General features: G+C 39.3%; 1 protein-coding gene across 5 annotated transcripts in view; it reads right to left on the bottom strand.

The window, feature by feature from the left end:
* Positions 1-757: 757 nt before the first annotated feature.
* Positions 758-17,348, bottom strand: part of ATM (ATM serine/threonine kinase) — a 116,795-nt gene continuing 100,204 nt past the window's right edge. For all 5 annotated transcript variants that reach the window (XM_072821832.1, XM_072821831.1, XM_072821833.1 and 2 more), the window contains 7 exons: positions 15,773-15,922; positions 13,560-13,725; positions 12,134-12,220; positions 9,034-9,148; positions 8,294-8,357; positions 3,426-3,562; positions 758-3,310 (listed from right to left, as the gene is read on the bottom strand). In XM_072821832.1, the coding sequence (XP_072677933.1) occupies positions 3,127-3,310; positions 3,426-3,562; positions 8,294-8,357; positions 9,034-9,148; positions 12,134-12,220; positions 13,560-13,725; positions 15,773-15,922 (903 nt within the window). In that variant the 3' untranslated portion in view covers positions 758-3,126. The remainder of the gene's footprint in view (positions 3,311-3,425; positions 3,563-8,293; positions 8,358-9,033; positions 9,149-12,133; positions 12,221-13,559; positions 13,726-15,772; positions 15,923-17,348) is intronic.

Here is a 17,348-nt window from a genome sequence, read left to right as displayed (position 1 = left end):
ATCACCCCTGGTTGAGAACCACTGCATTAGCGTCGCTGTACATAAGTGTACAAAGTATACATTTTTACATGATGCTATACCTTAGAAACTGACTCTATGGTATTTGTGCAAAATTCGTTTTTTTCAGAACTGAGAGCCCAAAACTCTGAAGGATTGATTTATTTTAAAAAATGATAAATATTATGGAATGCCAACCTCACATTTAGGATATCGGGACCTTTGTATTTGTCTTATTCCAGGATGTACCTTTTTTTGTTGTTGTTAAAGATTTTATTTATTTATTCATGAGAGACGCAGAGAGAAGGCAGAGACATAGGCAGAGGGAGAAGCAGACTCCTCGCAGAAGCCCAATGTGGGATTTGATCCCTTAACTCCAGGATCACGCCCTGAGCCAAAGGCAGATGCTCAACCACTGAGCCACCCAGGCGTCCCTCCAGGATGTATCTTTGAGACTTTAGAAATGTCAACTAGATCACTGTCTGGGCCCAAACATGGAACATTTATTTGCCGTTCTGTAATGGGGTAATTAAGGAAAACAAGCAGGCTATTTGGACAGACACACAGGCTACCAGATTGGATCTGTGCATCTTCCTAGTTGCCACTGGACAGGAAGCTATGTGCCTGCCCCAGCCTGGAACTCTTTAAGGGTCGGCTGTTCTGCCTCACTCACCACTGTCTCCCTGGGAACTAGCCCTGGGACTGGTACACAGAACACTCAAACATCTGAATAAAATAAATAAGTCTTATTTAACATGTATTTTCTTTCAGGATTATTTATTCAAAAACAGGGAATAGCGTAACTGGATTCTGGTAACAGTATAGTAAAGAAATACATTAAATGGTACTAAAATAAATCTACAGAAAATACATAATTTCATTAAAGTGCAAACGAAATATTTGAAATGGCACATACTTTTATGTTTCAGGTCAGTATACTTTCTACTTTTTTAAAGAATTGCTGACTACAAATAAGAAATCCAAAGTTCTTCCTCTTTGCTTTTATTTCCTTTATAAAATGTATAAATCTTCAGCACTTCTAAGTGCATATTTGTAAATGTACACTAGAAGGAGACAACTTGAGGTGGTATGACCAGCACAGAGTGGTAGCAGGGTGATGACCTCCCTTAATTCAGACAAAACTGTTCAGTCAATGATCTACTAGCCTTTCTATGAGCTGCTCTACTAGGTTTGTACCGAACAACTGGTAAAGCCTGGTTTCTTTGTCCGCATTACACTTATACCTTCAATTCACTATATTCTGGTCTAAACTTCACTTTCTCCGGCTGTAAACTAGAGTACTATCACTAATCTCCCATGGTATGCTGCATGTATTGTATTGTAGGTCAGGCATCCAGCATACAACAAATTGTATAATTGTATAATTTGTATAATTAATATTTTAAATATCTATTTGTTTCTAGACAGCATTCCTGTCGGAATCTTTGAGAAGCTGAATTCTATTAACTGTGAATCAGCTATTCCTCCTAACTTTGTTATCTGCAAACTTGGCAAACTTTGCAAAACCATTATGAAGAATATTCGAAACAGGACAGGAAAATTATGGCATACCTCCTGGATGATAAGTACATTAATGATGCCATTCAATTGTATATATCAACTAGCAAGAATTTTAGCTACAAGTTTATATGTCTATCCTGTCTAATCTAGCTAATAATTTCTTATTCCATCCACAAAAACTTCAAGGTTTTCGTAAAGACATTTTAAGTTTATTACAATCCCTTTATTCACTACTGTAATCAAACTTCCTATATATACCAAATCTTCATTTAGACAGTGTGCAGAAAAAGATACATCAAGGTAAGTTTGTAATTTGAAATGTAAACTAGTAATTTTAAGAAGAGTTCTCCAGAAACCTTATCTGGAATGAATTATTCCAGGCCACTCAAAATGCCCACAGAGAAAGCCTTGCTGAAGTTCATCTTCCAAAATTATGAAATATGTGGATAAACATTCCACCAAATATAAAATTCAACAGATACAAACAATAGGAATTTGATTTAATATAGAGCTGTTAGACTGTAAGATAGGGATATGTAAAATGATTAGTGACATAAAAAATGGAAAAGTTAAAAAAAAAACTAGATGTTATAAATCAATAGCCAGATCTGAAAAATGATACATAGATAGAAATGAAAAACAATCTTTTTAAAAGATTTTACTTATTAGAGAGAGAGAGCACGACCGAGGAGGGGGAGGGGCAGAGGGAAAAGCAGAACTCCCCGCTGAGCAGGGAGCCCCATGTGGGGCTTGATCCCAGGACCCCAAGATCATGACCTGAGTGGAAGGCAGAGGCTTAACCACCTGAGCCACACAGGCACCCTGAAAAGTAATTTTTGAAAAAAGAAACACGATAAACAGTCTAAAAAGGAGATTATACATAGCTGACAAGAGAATTCATACAGAGAGAGGAAAACAGCACAGAAGGGTTTTAAAAGATACAGAATAGAATGAGAAGTTCCAATATACATTTTTAAAATAGAAACTGTACTGTGTCTTAGAAATTTGTTCTCCATAATGTAACAACTTCATTATTCAGTAACACTGGGAAATCTTACTGAAAATATTTAAGTACTAATTTGCTTTCAACATTCCTTATTTTTAATGTAGTTCTACCATGATACATAAATGCTTACAATTTTAAAGCTTTTTCTTCCTTTTATAAATTAATACCAAATAACATCATTCATACATAATATCTGGGAAACAAGTGTTAATTAAAAATCTACCTCAAACCAGCAGTTTCTTTCTCTCTCCTAATTCATACCAAATTCATGTTCTCTCCTCCAGTTGCTTCCATTTTCAGCTAAAGTCTGTCAGTGATTCTACTGAGAACAACAGTAGTACATACTTGAGAAGAAAAACCAAATGGTTAGGTAGAAGTACAGCATGAATGACACTTATTTCTAAAAGCTGAGAGAAAAGATTTTCCTTGAGACTGTCAAGTTCTCTTGAGGTGACTGAGTCAAGTATTAAACATTTTTTTAAAGCACAGTAAATAGTTCACTTAAATATTTGTACCTATACAAAGTCTGTTGGATGGGTTAAAAACGAAGGCCACAATATCATTTTTTAAAAGTGGAACTGCAGGGAAATCCATATACTGCATCATACCCACGCTTTCCATCCTGGGAAAAGTCGGCTGAGATTTTTGGGGTCCATAGCTTGCTGTATGAGCAGATTCACCTGTCCCCCCACACTGAGCACCGTTCCTTCTTCCACTCCTTTCAGTTTCTCCTGTAATCTCATCAAGACACGCTCTGCTACTTTGTTGAAACTCTGGTCACTGTCACTAAGGACAAACACACAGGTGGTAGTGAGGTGGGACTAGTGACAAACACACAGGTGGTAGTGAGGTGGGACAGGCTAAAGGGCCTTGGGCTTTAGCAACAGGAAAATCTGCTCACCTGAGACTGCGTTTGCATTCCTGGTCATCTCCACTGGGAGTGGAGTGGAGCTCAGTGTCATCCTCCAGCCTCTGCTGTAAATACAAAGCTTTCAGAGGATTCATAGTCCAGTCAAACAGGGGGTCGTACAGGAGAACCTAGACAGAACATATGTGTTAGAAGAACAACGTGCTTTCTGATGAGGTACTCAAAGAGGAACCAGCGTGAAAAACAGTACAGAGGCCAGTCAAATGGCAGGTGACATGGGACAGGGAAGACCCATCGCAGGCACTTCCTGTTCCCTTGTGGGGGAAACTGTGCTAGGCTGTGCTCTGGGCCTTTGATCCCATTCTGAATCCATTCTTCCTCTGTGGTTGGGGGTGGTGACATCCCTTAAGCTGCTTCCTGACTGGGTGAAACTCCTCTATTAAAGAGAGACAAGAACACTTCCTTCCTTCTAGCTCTCTTCCTCTTCACCTGTGCCTGCCCCATCTCTCCCTCAGGTGGGCTGAACAGACAGATCACGTGTGGGAGCTGGACTGCACCAGCAAGCCTGTTTGGGCTTCACTCCTACACCATGTTCTCCAATAATTTTACCAGTAATAAAGCTAACATTCTGGTGTCTATTCTTAAGGCTTTTTTCTTTTTCTCTCAATTAGTTCCAAATTCCACTGGGAAAAAAACAAAAGGTATATTTTATTGAAACCTCCTCAAAACCCAAGTTCCCTTTTGTGGGTGAACCTGGTCTGGATCTCTGAACTGTAAAGCCATGTCAGTGCCCAACTGGAGTTACACAGGAACCCTTGAACTTATGCACAAACCACAGATATTCAAAGTCAGAGCCCGCCACATTTTTAATGGCCCTGGGCATTGCCTGAGGCAGCATGAAACAGATGAGCAGACTTGATAGTGCTGATGCAGTACACCCCTATGAATGAAACATGTAATGCTCAAAGGGACTTTACAGTCCCAGCTTACAGAAGTACTGAGAAAACAGAAAAGGCAGCAGCAAGAAGTGTTACAATTCTGTCATGGTGGAATATTCTGCTAATCTGCAACAGATTTCTGCACATTGATCTTGTAGCCTGTGACTTAACTCATTTATCAGCCCTAGTAGTTTTTTGGTGGGATATTCTGGGTTTCCTATTTTTAATATCATGTCATCTGCAAATAGTGGCAGTTTTACTTCTTTCTTACCAATTTGGATGCCTTTTATTATTTTTGTTGTTGTTGTCTGATTGCTGAGGCTGGTACTATGTTGAATAAAAGTGGTGAGAGTGGACATCCTTGTGTTGTTCCTGACCTTACAGGAAAAGCTCTGTTTTTCCCCACTGAGGATGATGTTTGCTGAGGGTTTTTTATATCAAGCCTTTATGATGTTGAAGTATGTTCCTTCTAAACCTACTTTGTTGAGGGCTTTTATCATGAATGGATGTCTACTTTGTCATTTAATGCTTTTTAAGCACCTATTGAAATTATAATATGCTTTTTATCCTTTCTCTTATCAACGTATTTGGGATCCCTGGGTGGCTCAGTGGTTTAGAGCCTGCCTTCAGCCCAGGGCATGATCCTGGAGACCTGAGATCGACCCGCATTGGGCTCCCTGCATGGAGCCTGCTTCTTCCTCTGCCCATGTCTCTGCCTCTCTGTGTGTCTTTCATGAATAAATAAATAAAAATCTTTAAACAAAAACATATTGTAACAGGTTGCTTGATTTGCAAATACCAAACCACCCTGCAACCAGGAGTAAATCCCACTTGACCATGGTGAATGATTTTTTTAATGTAATGTTGGATTTGGTTTGCTGGTATTTTGTTGAAGGTTTCTGCATCTATATTCATCAGAGATATTGGCCTGTAGTTCTCTTTTTTATGTTCTACTTACCTGGTTTCAGTGTCAGGGTGATACTGGCCTCATAAAATGAGTCTGGAAGTTTCCCTTCTTTATCTATTTTTTGGGATAGTTTGAGAATAGGTATTATTATTATTATTTTTTTTAATATGAGAATAGGTATTAATTCTTCTTTACATGTTCAGTAGAATTCGCTTCTGAAGCCATCTGGTCCTGGACTTTTATTTGAATCAGTAATCAAAAAAACTCCCAACATTTCTTGCTGGCAATCAATTAGTCTGTCCAAATTTTTTACTTCTTCCTGCTTTAGTTTTGGTAAGTTACATGTTTCTAGGAATTTATCCATTTCTTCCAGGTTGTCTAATTCATTGCCATAGTTTTTATAGTATTTTCTTATAACTGTATTTCTGTGGTGCTGATTGTTATTTCTCCTCTTTCATTTGTGATTTTGATTCTTCTTTTTTTTTTTTTGATAAATTTTGCTAGAGGTTTATCAATTTTGTTGATCTTTTCAAAGGACCAGCTCCTGGTTTCATTTTTTTTTTTTATTGTTTTTTAGTTTCTATTTATTTCTGCTCTTAATTTTATTATCTCCTTCTGTCCACTGGTATGGGTTTTGTTTGTACTTTTTCTAGTTCTTTTAGGTGTAAGGTTAGGTTATTTGGGATTTTTCTTGCTTCTTAAGGTAGGCCTGTATTGCTAAAAACTTCCCTCTTAAAACTGCTTTTGCTGCATCACAAGATTTTGGACCACTGTGTTTTCATTTTTATTTGTTTCCATGTACTTTTTGATATCTTTGATTTCTTGGTTGACTCATTCAATGTTTGGTAGTATGTTATTTAACCCTCATGTATTTGTGGTCTTTTCCAGATTTTTTCTTTTGGTTGACTTTTTGTTTCGTATCATTGTGGTCAGAAAAGATGCACAGTATGACCTCAATCCTTTTGAATTTGGTGAGACTTGTTGTGTGATCTATTCTGAAGAATGTTCCATGTGGATTCTAGTATTTTAAGGTGGAATGTTTTGAATATATCTGTTAAGTCTATCTGGTCCAGTTGGTTATGCAAAGCCACTGTTTCCTTGCCGATTTTCTGTTTGAAAAGATTGGTCCATCAATGTAAGATGGGTGTTAAAGTCTTCCACTATTATTGTATTACTATTGATTGGTTCCTTACGTTTGTTATTAACTGTTTTATGTATCTGGCTGCTCCAGTGTCGCAGGCATAAATGTTTACAATTGTTATATCTTCATGTTGGACTGTCCCCATTATTATTACATTGTGTGTTCATTATTACAGTCTTTGTTTTAAAGTCTATTTTGTCTAAGTATTGCTACTCCAGCTTTCTTTTGACATCCATTAGCATGGCAGATGGTTCTCCATCCCCTCACTTTCGATCTGCAGGTGTCTTTGGGTCTGAGATGAGTCTCCTGTATACAGCATATGGATGGGTCTTGTCTTTTTGTCCATTCCATCACCCTGTCCTTTGATTGGAATATGTAGTCCATTCACATTCAAACTAATTCTTGATAGTTATGTATTTATTGCCATTTTGTTACTTGTTTTATGGTTATTTTGTAGTTTTTCTCTGACCCTTTCTTTTCTCTCTTTCATGGCTTACTGGCTTTCTTTAGTGATACACTTGAACTCCTTTCTCTTTATTCTTTGCATGTCTATTAATGGTTTTGGATTTGTGGTTACCATTAGGTTTGCAGGTAGGGTCTGCATATAGCAGTCCATATGAGGTTGATGGTTGCTTCAGTTTGAACCCACAGGGAGGTACATCTTATTAATCAATTAATGAAAAGGAATGGAGGCTTCTATAATTAGAAGGATTTCAGCAGAGAAACAACACAAATTATTCTAAACCCTAGGACTTCTGTTTAGAGGAGTCATATTTGCAAATTTTGAAATCAAGGAAGAACCAGAGTACTTTAAAAAATGGACACTAGTCTTACTATCAGAACAGAAGTGGCTGAATGAAAACAATAAAGGAACAGAGACTGGTTAAGCTACAGCAGGGTTTCTTGGCCCTGGCACTACTAACACTTTTGGGCTGAATACTTTATTGTTGCAGGGACTGTCCTATGCACTACAGGGTACATCTCTGGCCTCCACCCATTAGATGTCAATAGCTTTAAAAAAAAAAATCACAAACGGTCCTGCCCCATCCCCAGAAGTATGGTTTGAATATGGTCAGCATCAGAATTTCTTTCAAGCTGTACGGTGATATTAAAGTACAGCCGGTACAGTAGCACCAGGTTAAAGGAATAAAGGCTAAAGGGCTGTAAGTGAGGGAGGCTCACCTGTGCTCCACCTCTGACATTTCCCTGTGGAGGAAACACTACTGGTCTCTTGCCCCACATACTCTTTACCAGGGTGCTAAATCACTGCTGTACATACAGAATTCTCCCCTGGGTAGAGCTAATGTCATTCAGGACTGGAAATCTGGTGTTCCTCCTTCTCCTTCTGCCTGACCCACATGAAGCTGTGATAAAATGTTCTGAACCTGGGGCAGAGGCAAAGGAGATATAACTTCCTGATTTCTCTCAACACCCTAATGGAAACCATTCTGAAAGCAGGTAATGCCATAGGAAAGAGCTAATATGTCATAGTGCTGATTTATGAATTAAGCATTAGAGATGACTTATAATGCTATAAAATGCCTGGAAACTTGAGGACTGGAGTCGTTTCTCAACCACTATTGACCAATGTGCATACCCTCCTCCCTCCAGCTGCCCAGCATTGTCCCACCACATTAAATCCTCAAATCAGTGATATCCTTTTTTTTTTTTAAAAGACTTATTTATTTATTCATGACACACACACACAGAAAGAGGCAGAGACACAGGTAGAGGGAGAAGCAGGCTCCATGCAGGGAGCTCAACATGGGACTCGATCCTGGGTCTCCAGGATCATGCCCGGGCTGAAAGCAGCACTAAACCGCTGAGCCACTAGGGCTACCCAAATCAGTGATATCCTAACAACACACACAATGTAATGACAGAGAAATAAGGACTTCCTTATAATACACTTTACCTCCACAATGGTTAACAGGGTTTCCTGAGAGCTTCTCATAACCTCCATGGTTTTCTCACAGCATCTACGAACACAAAATATGGATTTTGTTATGTTTCTAACATATTCATGTATACTGTGCCGAGACTACTCTTGTTAATAATTCCCAAATTAACATCGCAAAGAGCACAGTACTAGGCAGACTGTGGTTTCAATAAATGTTTTTGAGAGGAATATAAATATCTATGTGAATGTATGCTAAGCATTTAGAAGAATAACATGGTACTACTATGAAACACTTCAGTCATTGATTGTGGTAATAGTTAGTTCACTTTGCCTAGAATTTACTCTATTAAAAGCTGAGCACATGGACCAATGCTGGGAAAACTAGACACAACTGCGAAGTGCTTTTAGCAGAAACTGGCCCATCATACACTCCTTTAGTGCAGATTATATGCCCGACAATTGACACCTGGAGGAGTTCCAAGCAATAAAGAGAGTTCGCAGGGCAGAGGCATTAACGAAGAGGCAAGCTGCTTCCAGAGGGTGCTGGGAAGGACAGCTATGGATGCTCTAGAGGGTGAGGTTGCAGACGGTTTGGAGAAGGGGAAACTATTACTATCTTTACCCCAGGGTTTTCCTTACTACCCATAAATCACTGGGAGGTAATTTAGCAGTGAATTTTATCATCTATAGAAATCAATAATCCAAACAATTTTGACACAAAAAACCACCTGCTTCCAACACTTTTAAACACTTACCTTCTGAAGACGCCTTCAACACCAGTAATGCCCATCCCATCCACAATATCTCTGGTGAGCCTGAAAGGAACTGTTTCAGGAGTAGGGAGGATTTTACCCTGTTCAAAAGCAACTCCTAAAGTAAACAGTACAGCAAGGTTAGGAGGCGCCACAGCAAACTGTCCTCCCCCATGGCCCAGAACTCACAGCAGTTCATTGTGTTTCTGCTCTGCCACTGTCTAGGAGATGCTCCTCAACTCTAAAAAGTGTAACTACTTCAACACATAATTAGAGAAGTTCTAGATTAAAGGGTAATTTTAAAAAATGAAATAGTTATGGGTAGGATTTAAAATGCCAAATATGCATATAATCTTAATTTATATGTATTTGAATATATATATACATTGGCTACATATTAATAAAATTTTTAAGTGAAACTCTTTATTCTGAGATAACTACAGTCATATGCAGTTGTAAGATAACAATACATAAAATACAAAATATCCCATACACTCTTTATTCATTTTCGCCCAATGATAACATCTTGCAAAACTATACAGAACAGCCTCATAGCCAGGACACGGACACTGATCCTTCATCACAAGGATCCCTCACGCTGCCCCATTTAGAGCCACCCACAACCCTCCTGAGGCCTACTGCCCCCACCCACCTTGTGCTTCCAGCCATCACTACTCTTTTATAACTTTATAACTGAACTCATTCTGGGGAAAGCCATATAATAATCTTCTCTATTCTAATGAAAATCAATCTTCCTCTCTCAGCAAACGACTTATATAGATTATACTACAGAACTTATAATTTCCTAAGACTGTACCCTTTTTAGAAATCTTAAATTCCACATTCTAACTGAAATCTCTTCTACCTCCTTATTCTTATTGAAGAGTCTTCAAACTCATTGAGATTTCTAGTTCGTCAGCCTCTTTTCTTTCTCTACTCCACTCAGGTTTGGTCCCTCTCGCTACTACCTCCCATCCCCTTCACCCCTGGCCTCCTCCATACTGCTCCATTCCAATCCACAGCTGAGACTCCAGGGATGCTAGAGGAAGGTGTGGAAAACACTACTGGCTCCCCTGCAAATACAGGTGTCCTCACAGCAGGCAAGCACCCTGTGGACTGTGCGATACGCTGTTTCGTTCACTCTCTCCACTCGGCTCTTGGTCTCACCTCTGTGGAGGCCAGTTGACACTGTACTCTTCTCCCAAGACCAGGTATCATCCCTCTGAGGTTCAGCAAGCATACTTTCATTTTCCCAGTTAAAACAACAGCAGATGTAATTTCCCTCCAATTCTTTCCCCTCGAGCTCAAGACTTCCTCCTCTCAGTGGAAAAGCTAAAGCACCCTCTGTGTATCCCCTCTGCTTTAGGACTTCCCTAGCTATTTCCAGATCTCTGTCTCACTCCTCTAGCTTATCAATATAGAATATGTTCACATTTCTCTCACCTTAAAAAAAGCAAATAAAAAAACCCCTCAAAACAAAACAAAATGCTCAAGCATGTCTCCCCATCTCTACAGCGAATGTCTCTCCTGTCCTTCTAAACCTCTTGCAAACAGCTGCATGTTCTTGGTCTGCATATCCCAACCTCTGTTCAGTCCCTACCTTTCCACAATCTCACCTCCTCTATTCTATCCGAATTACTTCCTAGACTGCTAACACTGATTAACTGTTAAAGTCAAAGCTCTGTTTTCAGTGTTGCTCTTATCTGACCTGCCATATCAGACACTACTGAGCACTTCATGAAAAATTTTCCTCCTCTGCCTTCCAAGATATCCCTGCCTCCTCGTTCCCATGACTTGTTGCTTATTCCTCAATCTTTTGTTTTCTGACTCAGGCTTTTCAAAGCTGGCATTCCTTAGGATTCTAACCTTAGTCCTCTTTACCAAGGATTACAGAGAAGATCAGAACCTCCTCCTGTCTAGTGACCTCAACTGAAATCTATTAGCGGAAGGTTCTACAGCTCTACCATTTGCTCAACCTCTTTGCCTTCCTGTATATTAAATTGCCCTTTATACCTGGAAGTCCCATTAATACCTAAAACCACTGTGCAAATGTAAACTTACTGCTTTTTGGTTCTTCACAAAACCTGCTGTGTTCCTTAGCTAGAAATGTCAGTTATCCTGGAGTCCCTTCTCCTGCTGCTGCCACGTCGGACACCCTTGGTGCAGGTTCCTATGAAATATCCCCCATATCCCATCTCCTCACCTCTACAGCTTTGATCCAAATCATCATCCTTTCTTGTCTGAACTATTATGCTGGTCCTAACTGGTCTTTCTACTGCCAGTACCGCTCCCCAAATTATTTTTCCAGTAATTAAATAATAGTTGTGCCCTACTTAAATATATCTGCATTTACTTCCCCTTGTTTAAGAGATTAAAGTTAAAAGTCTTTTTTTTTTTAAGGAAAAAAACACAACCTATATTTATCTATGTCAAGTATTCTATGACATAATTTCTAATGGCTGCATAGATTACATCTGAAGTACTATAATTAAACCAAATTTCTTTCACAGGATATTTATTTTTTTTAGTAATAAATTTATTTTCTTTTTTTTTTAATAAATTAATTTTTTATTGGTGTTCAATTTACCAACATACAGAATAACACCCAGTGCTCATCCCGTCAAGTGTCCCCCTCAGTGCCCGTCACCCATTCACCCCCACCCCCCGCCCTCCTCCCCTTCCACCACCCCTAGTTCGTTTCCCAGAGTCTTAACCTGGCTTTTTACAGTCTTGTTTGTACCAAGCTACCTCACCAGCTACTCAACTACAGGCACCTTCACTCCGGCCACATCTATAATGTCTTGCCATTCCTGTATGTTACATCTTCATTATTCCCCATTTCATATTTGCTCTCTCTCCTGTCTGGATTATCTTTCCTTTCCTTAAGAACCAGCTTAAATGTCACCTGTTGTAGTAAGTTTCACTCATTATCTTGGCAGAGTTAGCTATTCCCTCCCGCATGTGTTTATGCTTTTTTTTTTTTTTAAACATTTATTACTTTGTTCTATTTGTCTCCATAACATTCTGGGGGCAAATATTATTTCTTAAGACCAAATATTTAATAAATAGAATACAGATGCATCTCTAATCTTTTATTACTTACCCAAATCTATATGTACAAGTTCTGCAGACTGCTCATTTATCAATATATTCTGCACATGTCGATCACCAAGTCCAAGTATGTAACCAACTGGGGAAAATAACAACAAACCAACCTGAAATCACTGGTATCATCTATTTCTAGAAAGCATTTAGCCATAATTTCTACTAAGACCACTGACAACTTGATTTTTAAGCAGCATAGGCTATTCAGCTTAAAGGATAATATGTACATACTTGCCACTTTCAGTCAAATCTTACTAGCTGTTTTCATTAGTATGCATTTTACAAATCCTAGATGATGTGCTAAAAAAAAAGCTTCCCCCTTACTAATAAATATGCACTTAAAAATATTTGTTCTTTGAAAATTACTGTAGTTAAAGTTGAGACCTATTATTGAGAAGGGTCAAAGCAGGGCATTATATGCACTCAACTATTTTATTAAGTACACTTTTAAATTGAGAAGACTATGGGTAAGTTCATTTTTCAGTGAAACTTTCTTCTGCTAAATGAATTATACTTAACATAAATTAATCATTAATTCATTTCATCAGGTATATGTCCAGGAAAAACTGCATTTCTGTTTTTAAGATAGATGTGGTGTACCTGAGTACTTCTGACCTAATGGAAAACACCATGTGGTATGACAGAAAAAACAGTAGAGAGGGAGGGAGTGAGGACACCTATGCACCTGGCCAGCTTGGTCATTAATTGGGCCGACTTTCTTATTTAAAAACTCAATTTGTTGAATCAGATTAGTGATTCTCAATGATTCTACAAAGAAGAGCGTTTTGTAATTACCTAGAATTTGTTCAGAATATACACACCCTGCCTTTCTGGGGTATGCTACCTAAGAGATGGAGGGATGGTCTTTATTAATTAAAAAATCAATAGATTAGAAGATCTCTGGTGTTCAAATTAGTTTTTATACTCTAGAATTTTGCTAATTGCCCTGTCAAGCTATTCCAGTCTTTACCAATTAAAAAAACAAGGTCAAAATATGTATTATGCACTGCATATTTCAGTGCAGATCATGATTTTTAATCCAAATACAAAATTCTATTAAAAAGATTCAGTTATTGGGTGATAACAGAGATTCTGTGCTAAACAACAACAATAATTAAAGGAGTTAAATATAGCTATTGTGAGTTTTATGATTTCCCAAAGACGATCTCAGAAAATAACAGATGGAGGGAAGACTGAAAACACACCATGTTCACTACTGAATAAAGAAGAGCCGGACTTTTCTCTTTGGAGAATTCTGTCCTGCAAAAGCTCGGAAGAGCTACAGTTATGAGCCGAGGGTCGGGAGGAACACAAAGCATGATGATGGAACGAGGAGGGTGGTCTGGCTGACCAGCTCCATCAGCACCATCACCCCCAGGAAGCAGCTAGGGGCACACCAGCTAATAAGATGGACAGAAGATTACCAATCGAGGAAGTGGCCACACTGCGAGTATAAGCCAGTCGCTTCTCAAACCAAACAGCTGGGTCCAAGAACTTTTCCATGCAGAAGTAACGGAAAACTGGCTGAAATTTTTGGCAGATATCCATGAAAGTTTCATATTTCTCTTCAAAAGACTTTTTTTGTACATCCTTTAAAAAGATCAAATATAAAATTTTCTCAATATTGTGTTCAACTACTTTAAACGTCTACTGAGAGTTTCTAAACAGAAAATAGTACGACAGATGCAGAGGCAACAGGTGAGTGAGGTACCATTCACCCCCAGGAAGCTAAGAGTCTGGTCAGGGAAACCGTGAATCTCAGAGGAGGAGGCACAGTGCCAGGGACTGTTTTAATTCAGTTCTAACCTGAATGATTCTGTAATCTGTGTGAAAGTAAACACAGAACAGCCAGAGGTGGCTCCAGATGGGCTAAGGAGGTTGCTCAGCACCAGGGCACAACAGGACACAGAGAAGCAAGAAGAATGGAAAAATTGCTGCAGGATGGTGAAGTCACTGACGTGTCTCAGATCCATCCTCTGATATCTTCTCACCAGGTAAGATTTTCCTGCAGCAAAGCTCTTCTACCTCAGTGGGCTCAACCCCCACCCATGTGATGACCCCACATCCTTGTCTCCAGGTCACATATCTTTATTAAGCTCCAGCTTCTCTGAATGCCCACTCAGCATCTTCACTTAGATCACGTCCAAACGCTTTACCTTCTCACCCTCAGCAAGCCTCCACCACCTCCTCTCTTCTATACAGTAAAGAGCCCCTCCATCTACCCCACCACCCAAAAACTGGGCATAACTGATTACTTTTTTCTCCCAACCCCCCTTCTAATCAGCAACCAAATCTTTTTTTTTTTTTTTTTTTTTTTTTTTTAGCAACCAAATCCTATTTGCCTCCTTCATATTTCTGGTATATACCCCTTCTTCTCCATTCCTACTTGTATTAGTCTTAATTCAGGGCCTCCGTATCACGCCTCGAGTCAGCTTCTCAAAATGGTAGCCCACAGTGCTGTAAGTTCTTTCTCTAAAATGCAAATCTGGTGTCACTATCCTTCCCAAGAGTTTGGCACGGCCTACAGGACAAAGTACAAAGTTCTTAGGGTTCCATGAAGCAACCCTCCATTTTGTTATAACAACTACTGCTCCAGTCTCCTTTATCTCCTCCTCCTGCTTTCTCTGCCTATCCATGCCTCCTTCCCTTTGCTTCCGTGCTCCTCCTGCTTAGAAACCTGACTCAATCAGTAATCTCGGCTCAACAGCCACTGCCTATGAAGCCTTCTGAATCTGACTCCACTCCTGCCCATTGAAGGTAGAATGAACTACTTCTTCCCCTGGGTTCCCCTGGTACCCAGGACAGCATCCCATCACAACGCCAGTGGCAGCTTACTACTCATTTAAAAACATACATAACAGAAAACACAATAAGAGGGAAAGCAATGGATCTTAGGGTTGGATGAGAAGATTCAAATCCTTGCTCCACCATTAGCTCATTAACCTGGGTAAGTTAAATTTCTGAACTTCCTTACATTTTAAAGTGAGAGGGTAAAAAGGGGTAGGTATGATGATGACTAGTCCTAACATTCGTGAAGTGTCAGCACAGTGCCTGGGAAAAAGGACATGTCGGGTCAATGTCAGGCCACATGGCCAGCATAATGTGGCCAAGGTCTTAAAAGGTCTATTAGTTTTATATAAAAATTATTTCAGGGATCCCTGGGTGGCTCAGCAGTTGGGCGCCTGCCTTCAGCCCAGGGCGTGATCCTGGAGTCCTGGGATCGAATCCCACATCAGGCTCCCTGCATGGAGCCTGCTTCTCCCTCTGTTTGTGTCTCTGCCTCTCTCTCTCTCTCTCTCTCTCTCTCTCATGAATAAATATAATCTTTAAAAATATATATATATTTCATTATCTGTTTTTTGGTTTTAGTTAGTGTTTTGTTTAAATTAGCTTACCCCAGACTGGAAGGAAATTAACATTCCACCAAATGTTAAACCTCTCGTCAGACAAGAGTTGGCACTTTATATAGTTTAAAAACCTTCCTGTATCACACACACTTTCATGCTGGCGAGTGAGCTTTCTTAGGATCATCAGCTGATGAAGCTGAAGCATCGTGTACTCTTAACATTTGATAGCTGTCAGCTGTAGCAGCTGGCACATAATTTTGGAATAACTTAAATTTCTGAGTGTCACTCACCATCATTTTCTTCTGGCAGTGAAGGGCACTCAAGTCCTCTGGCCTGTATCTCTTATGAGCACCATTCTCATTGTTGACAAGAAACTCACCAATAGGGACGGTTCCCGTGCACCATTCGAGAACCCCGCTTCGCTGAGAAAGCGGAACCACCTGCATCAGAGGAGATACCTTTTGATTACTGGAAGCGTATCCAAGAACATGGGATGACTGCTCAACTACCAGAGTCAGTGGAGAGCAGCTCTTTCAATTGTCTTGCTATTTCTGTGTCGAGGGGAGTTAAGCAACAGAAAATACACATAGGCTCCAAGAATAAGATTTTCTAGCCTGTGGCTGAGACTCATGAGGACCTGCTCTGCTCCATCTCAGTAATTCCCTGAGAGGTAGGCCCTGCTATGGTTTTCAGCTTCATCTCATTGAGCCAGTTTCCTCCATTTAGCAGATGAATTACCAGCTTTCCTTATGCTTTTAATTTCAAACAATCTGAAAAACTTCACTTTGGAAAATAATGAATATAGTCTTAATACTAATATACTTTGTTAAGTAAATGTATTCTTGCTTCAGAGTCTTGTTCGCTACACCAAGAGGAAATGTATTCCTGAACATAAAATGAGCCAATCTTACTGGAAAAAAATAAAAATTATGGCATATATATAAACATAAAGCAGAGAAAATGATATAAACAAACATCCTCTTACCCACTAAAAAACCTTATCAAATGTAAGATTTTTCTCCCATTTGCTGTTAAGAGATGAAGCTTCCTTTGTGATCCTTCCTGGCCGCATTTGTGAAGTTTTCCCCACAATTAGAATGACTGCTAACCTGAGCGTGTTCATGTATTTTTTTGGTATATTTTTATTTCAAGGCAATATATACATAAATAGTGGTAAACATTTAAATAAAAGACTGTTAAACTCAGTGAATGCCTCTGCAATTTGGTTTTTTTTCTCATTCAACACTATTTTACCATTAGGTGCATTGTATATGTAACCCTAAATCATTTGTTTTAACAACCATATGTTGTATAAGAATACCATAATTACCCACGTTATGCAACCTGCATATTAATTAAGACTTACTTCTTTGTGGATTTCCCTTTACTGCTGTGAGAACTGGTGGACAAGTGAATGTATCTCATTTTCTCGAGGGCATGTATACACCCAGGAACTCAATACCTGGGTCACAGGGTATGTGCATCTTCTCTTTAATCAACCAGATATTGTCAAATAACCATCCAAAGTGCTTATGCTGATTTAGCATCTAGTATTGTGCCAATCTGCGAAGTACACAATAGTATCTCACTGTGGTTTCTTTTTTTTTTTTTTTTAAAGATTTTATTTATTTACTCATGAGAGACACAGAGAGAGAGAGAGAGAGAGAGAGAGGCAGAGACACAGGCAGAGGGAGAAGCAGGCTCCATGCAGGGAGTCCGACGTGGGACTCAATCCCAGGACTCCAGGATCACACCCTGGGCCAAAGGCAGGCGCTAAACTGCTGAGCCACCCAGGGATCCCCTCACTGTGGTTTCAATCCATATTTTCAGATGCTCAGTGATGCTCAGCAAAATTTAATGGGCTCA

Source organism: Canis lupus, chromosome 3 (assembly GCF_048164855.1).
Source record: "Canis lupus baileyi chromosome 3, mCanLup2.hap1, whole genome shotgun sequence".
NCBI lineage: Eukaryota > Metazoa > Chordata > Mammalia > Carnivora > Canidae > Canis > Canis lupus.
This window is presented reverse-complemented; position numbering and strand designations above follow the sequence as displayed.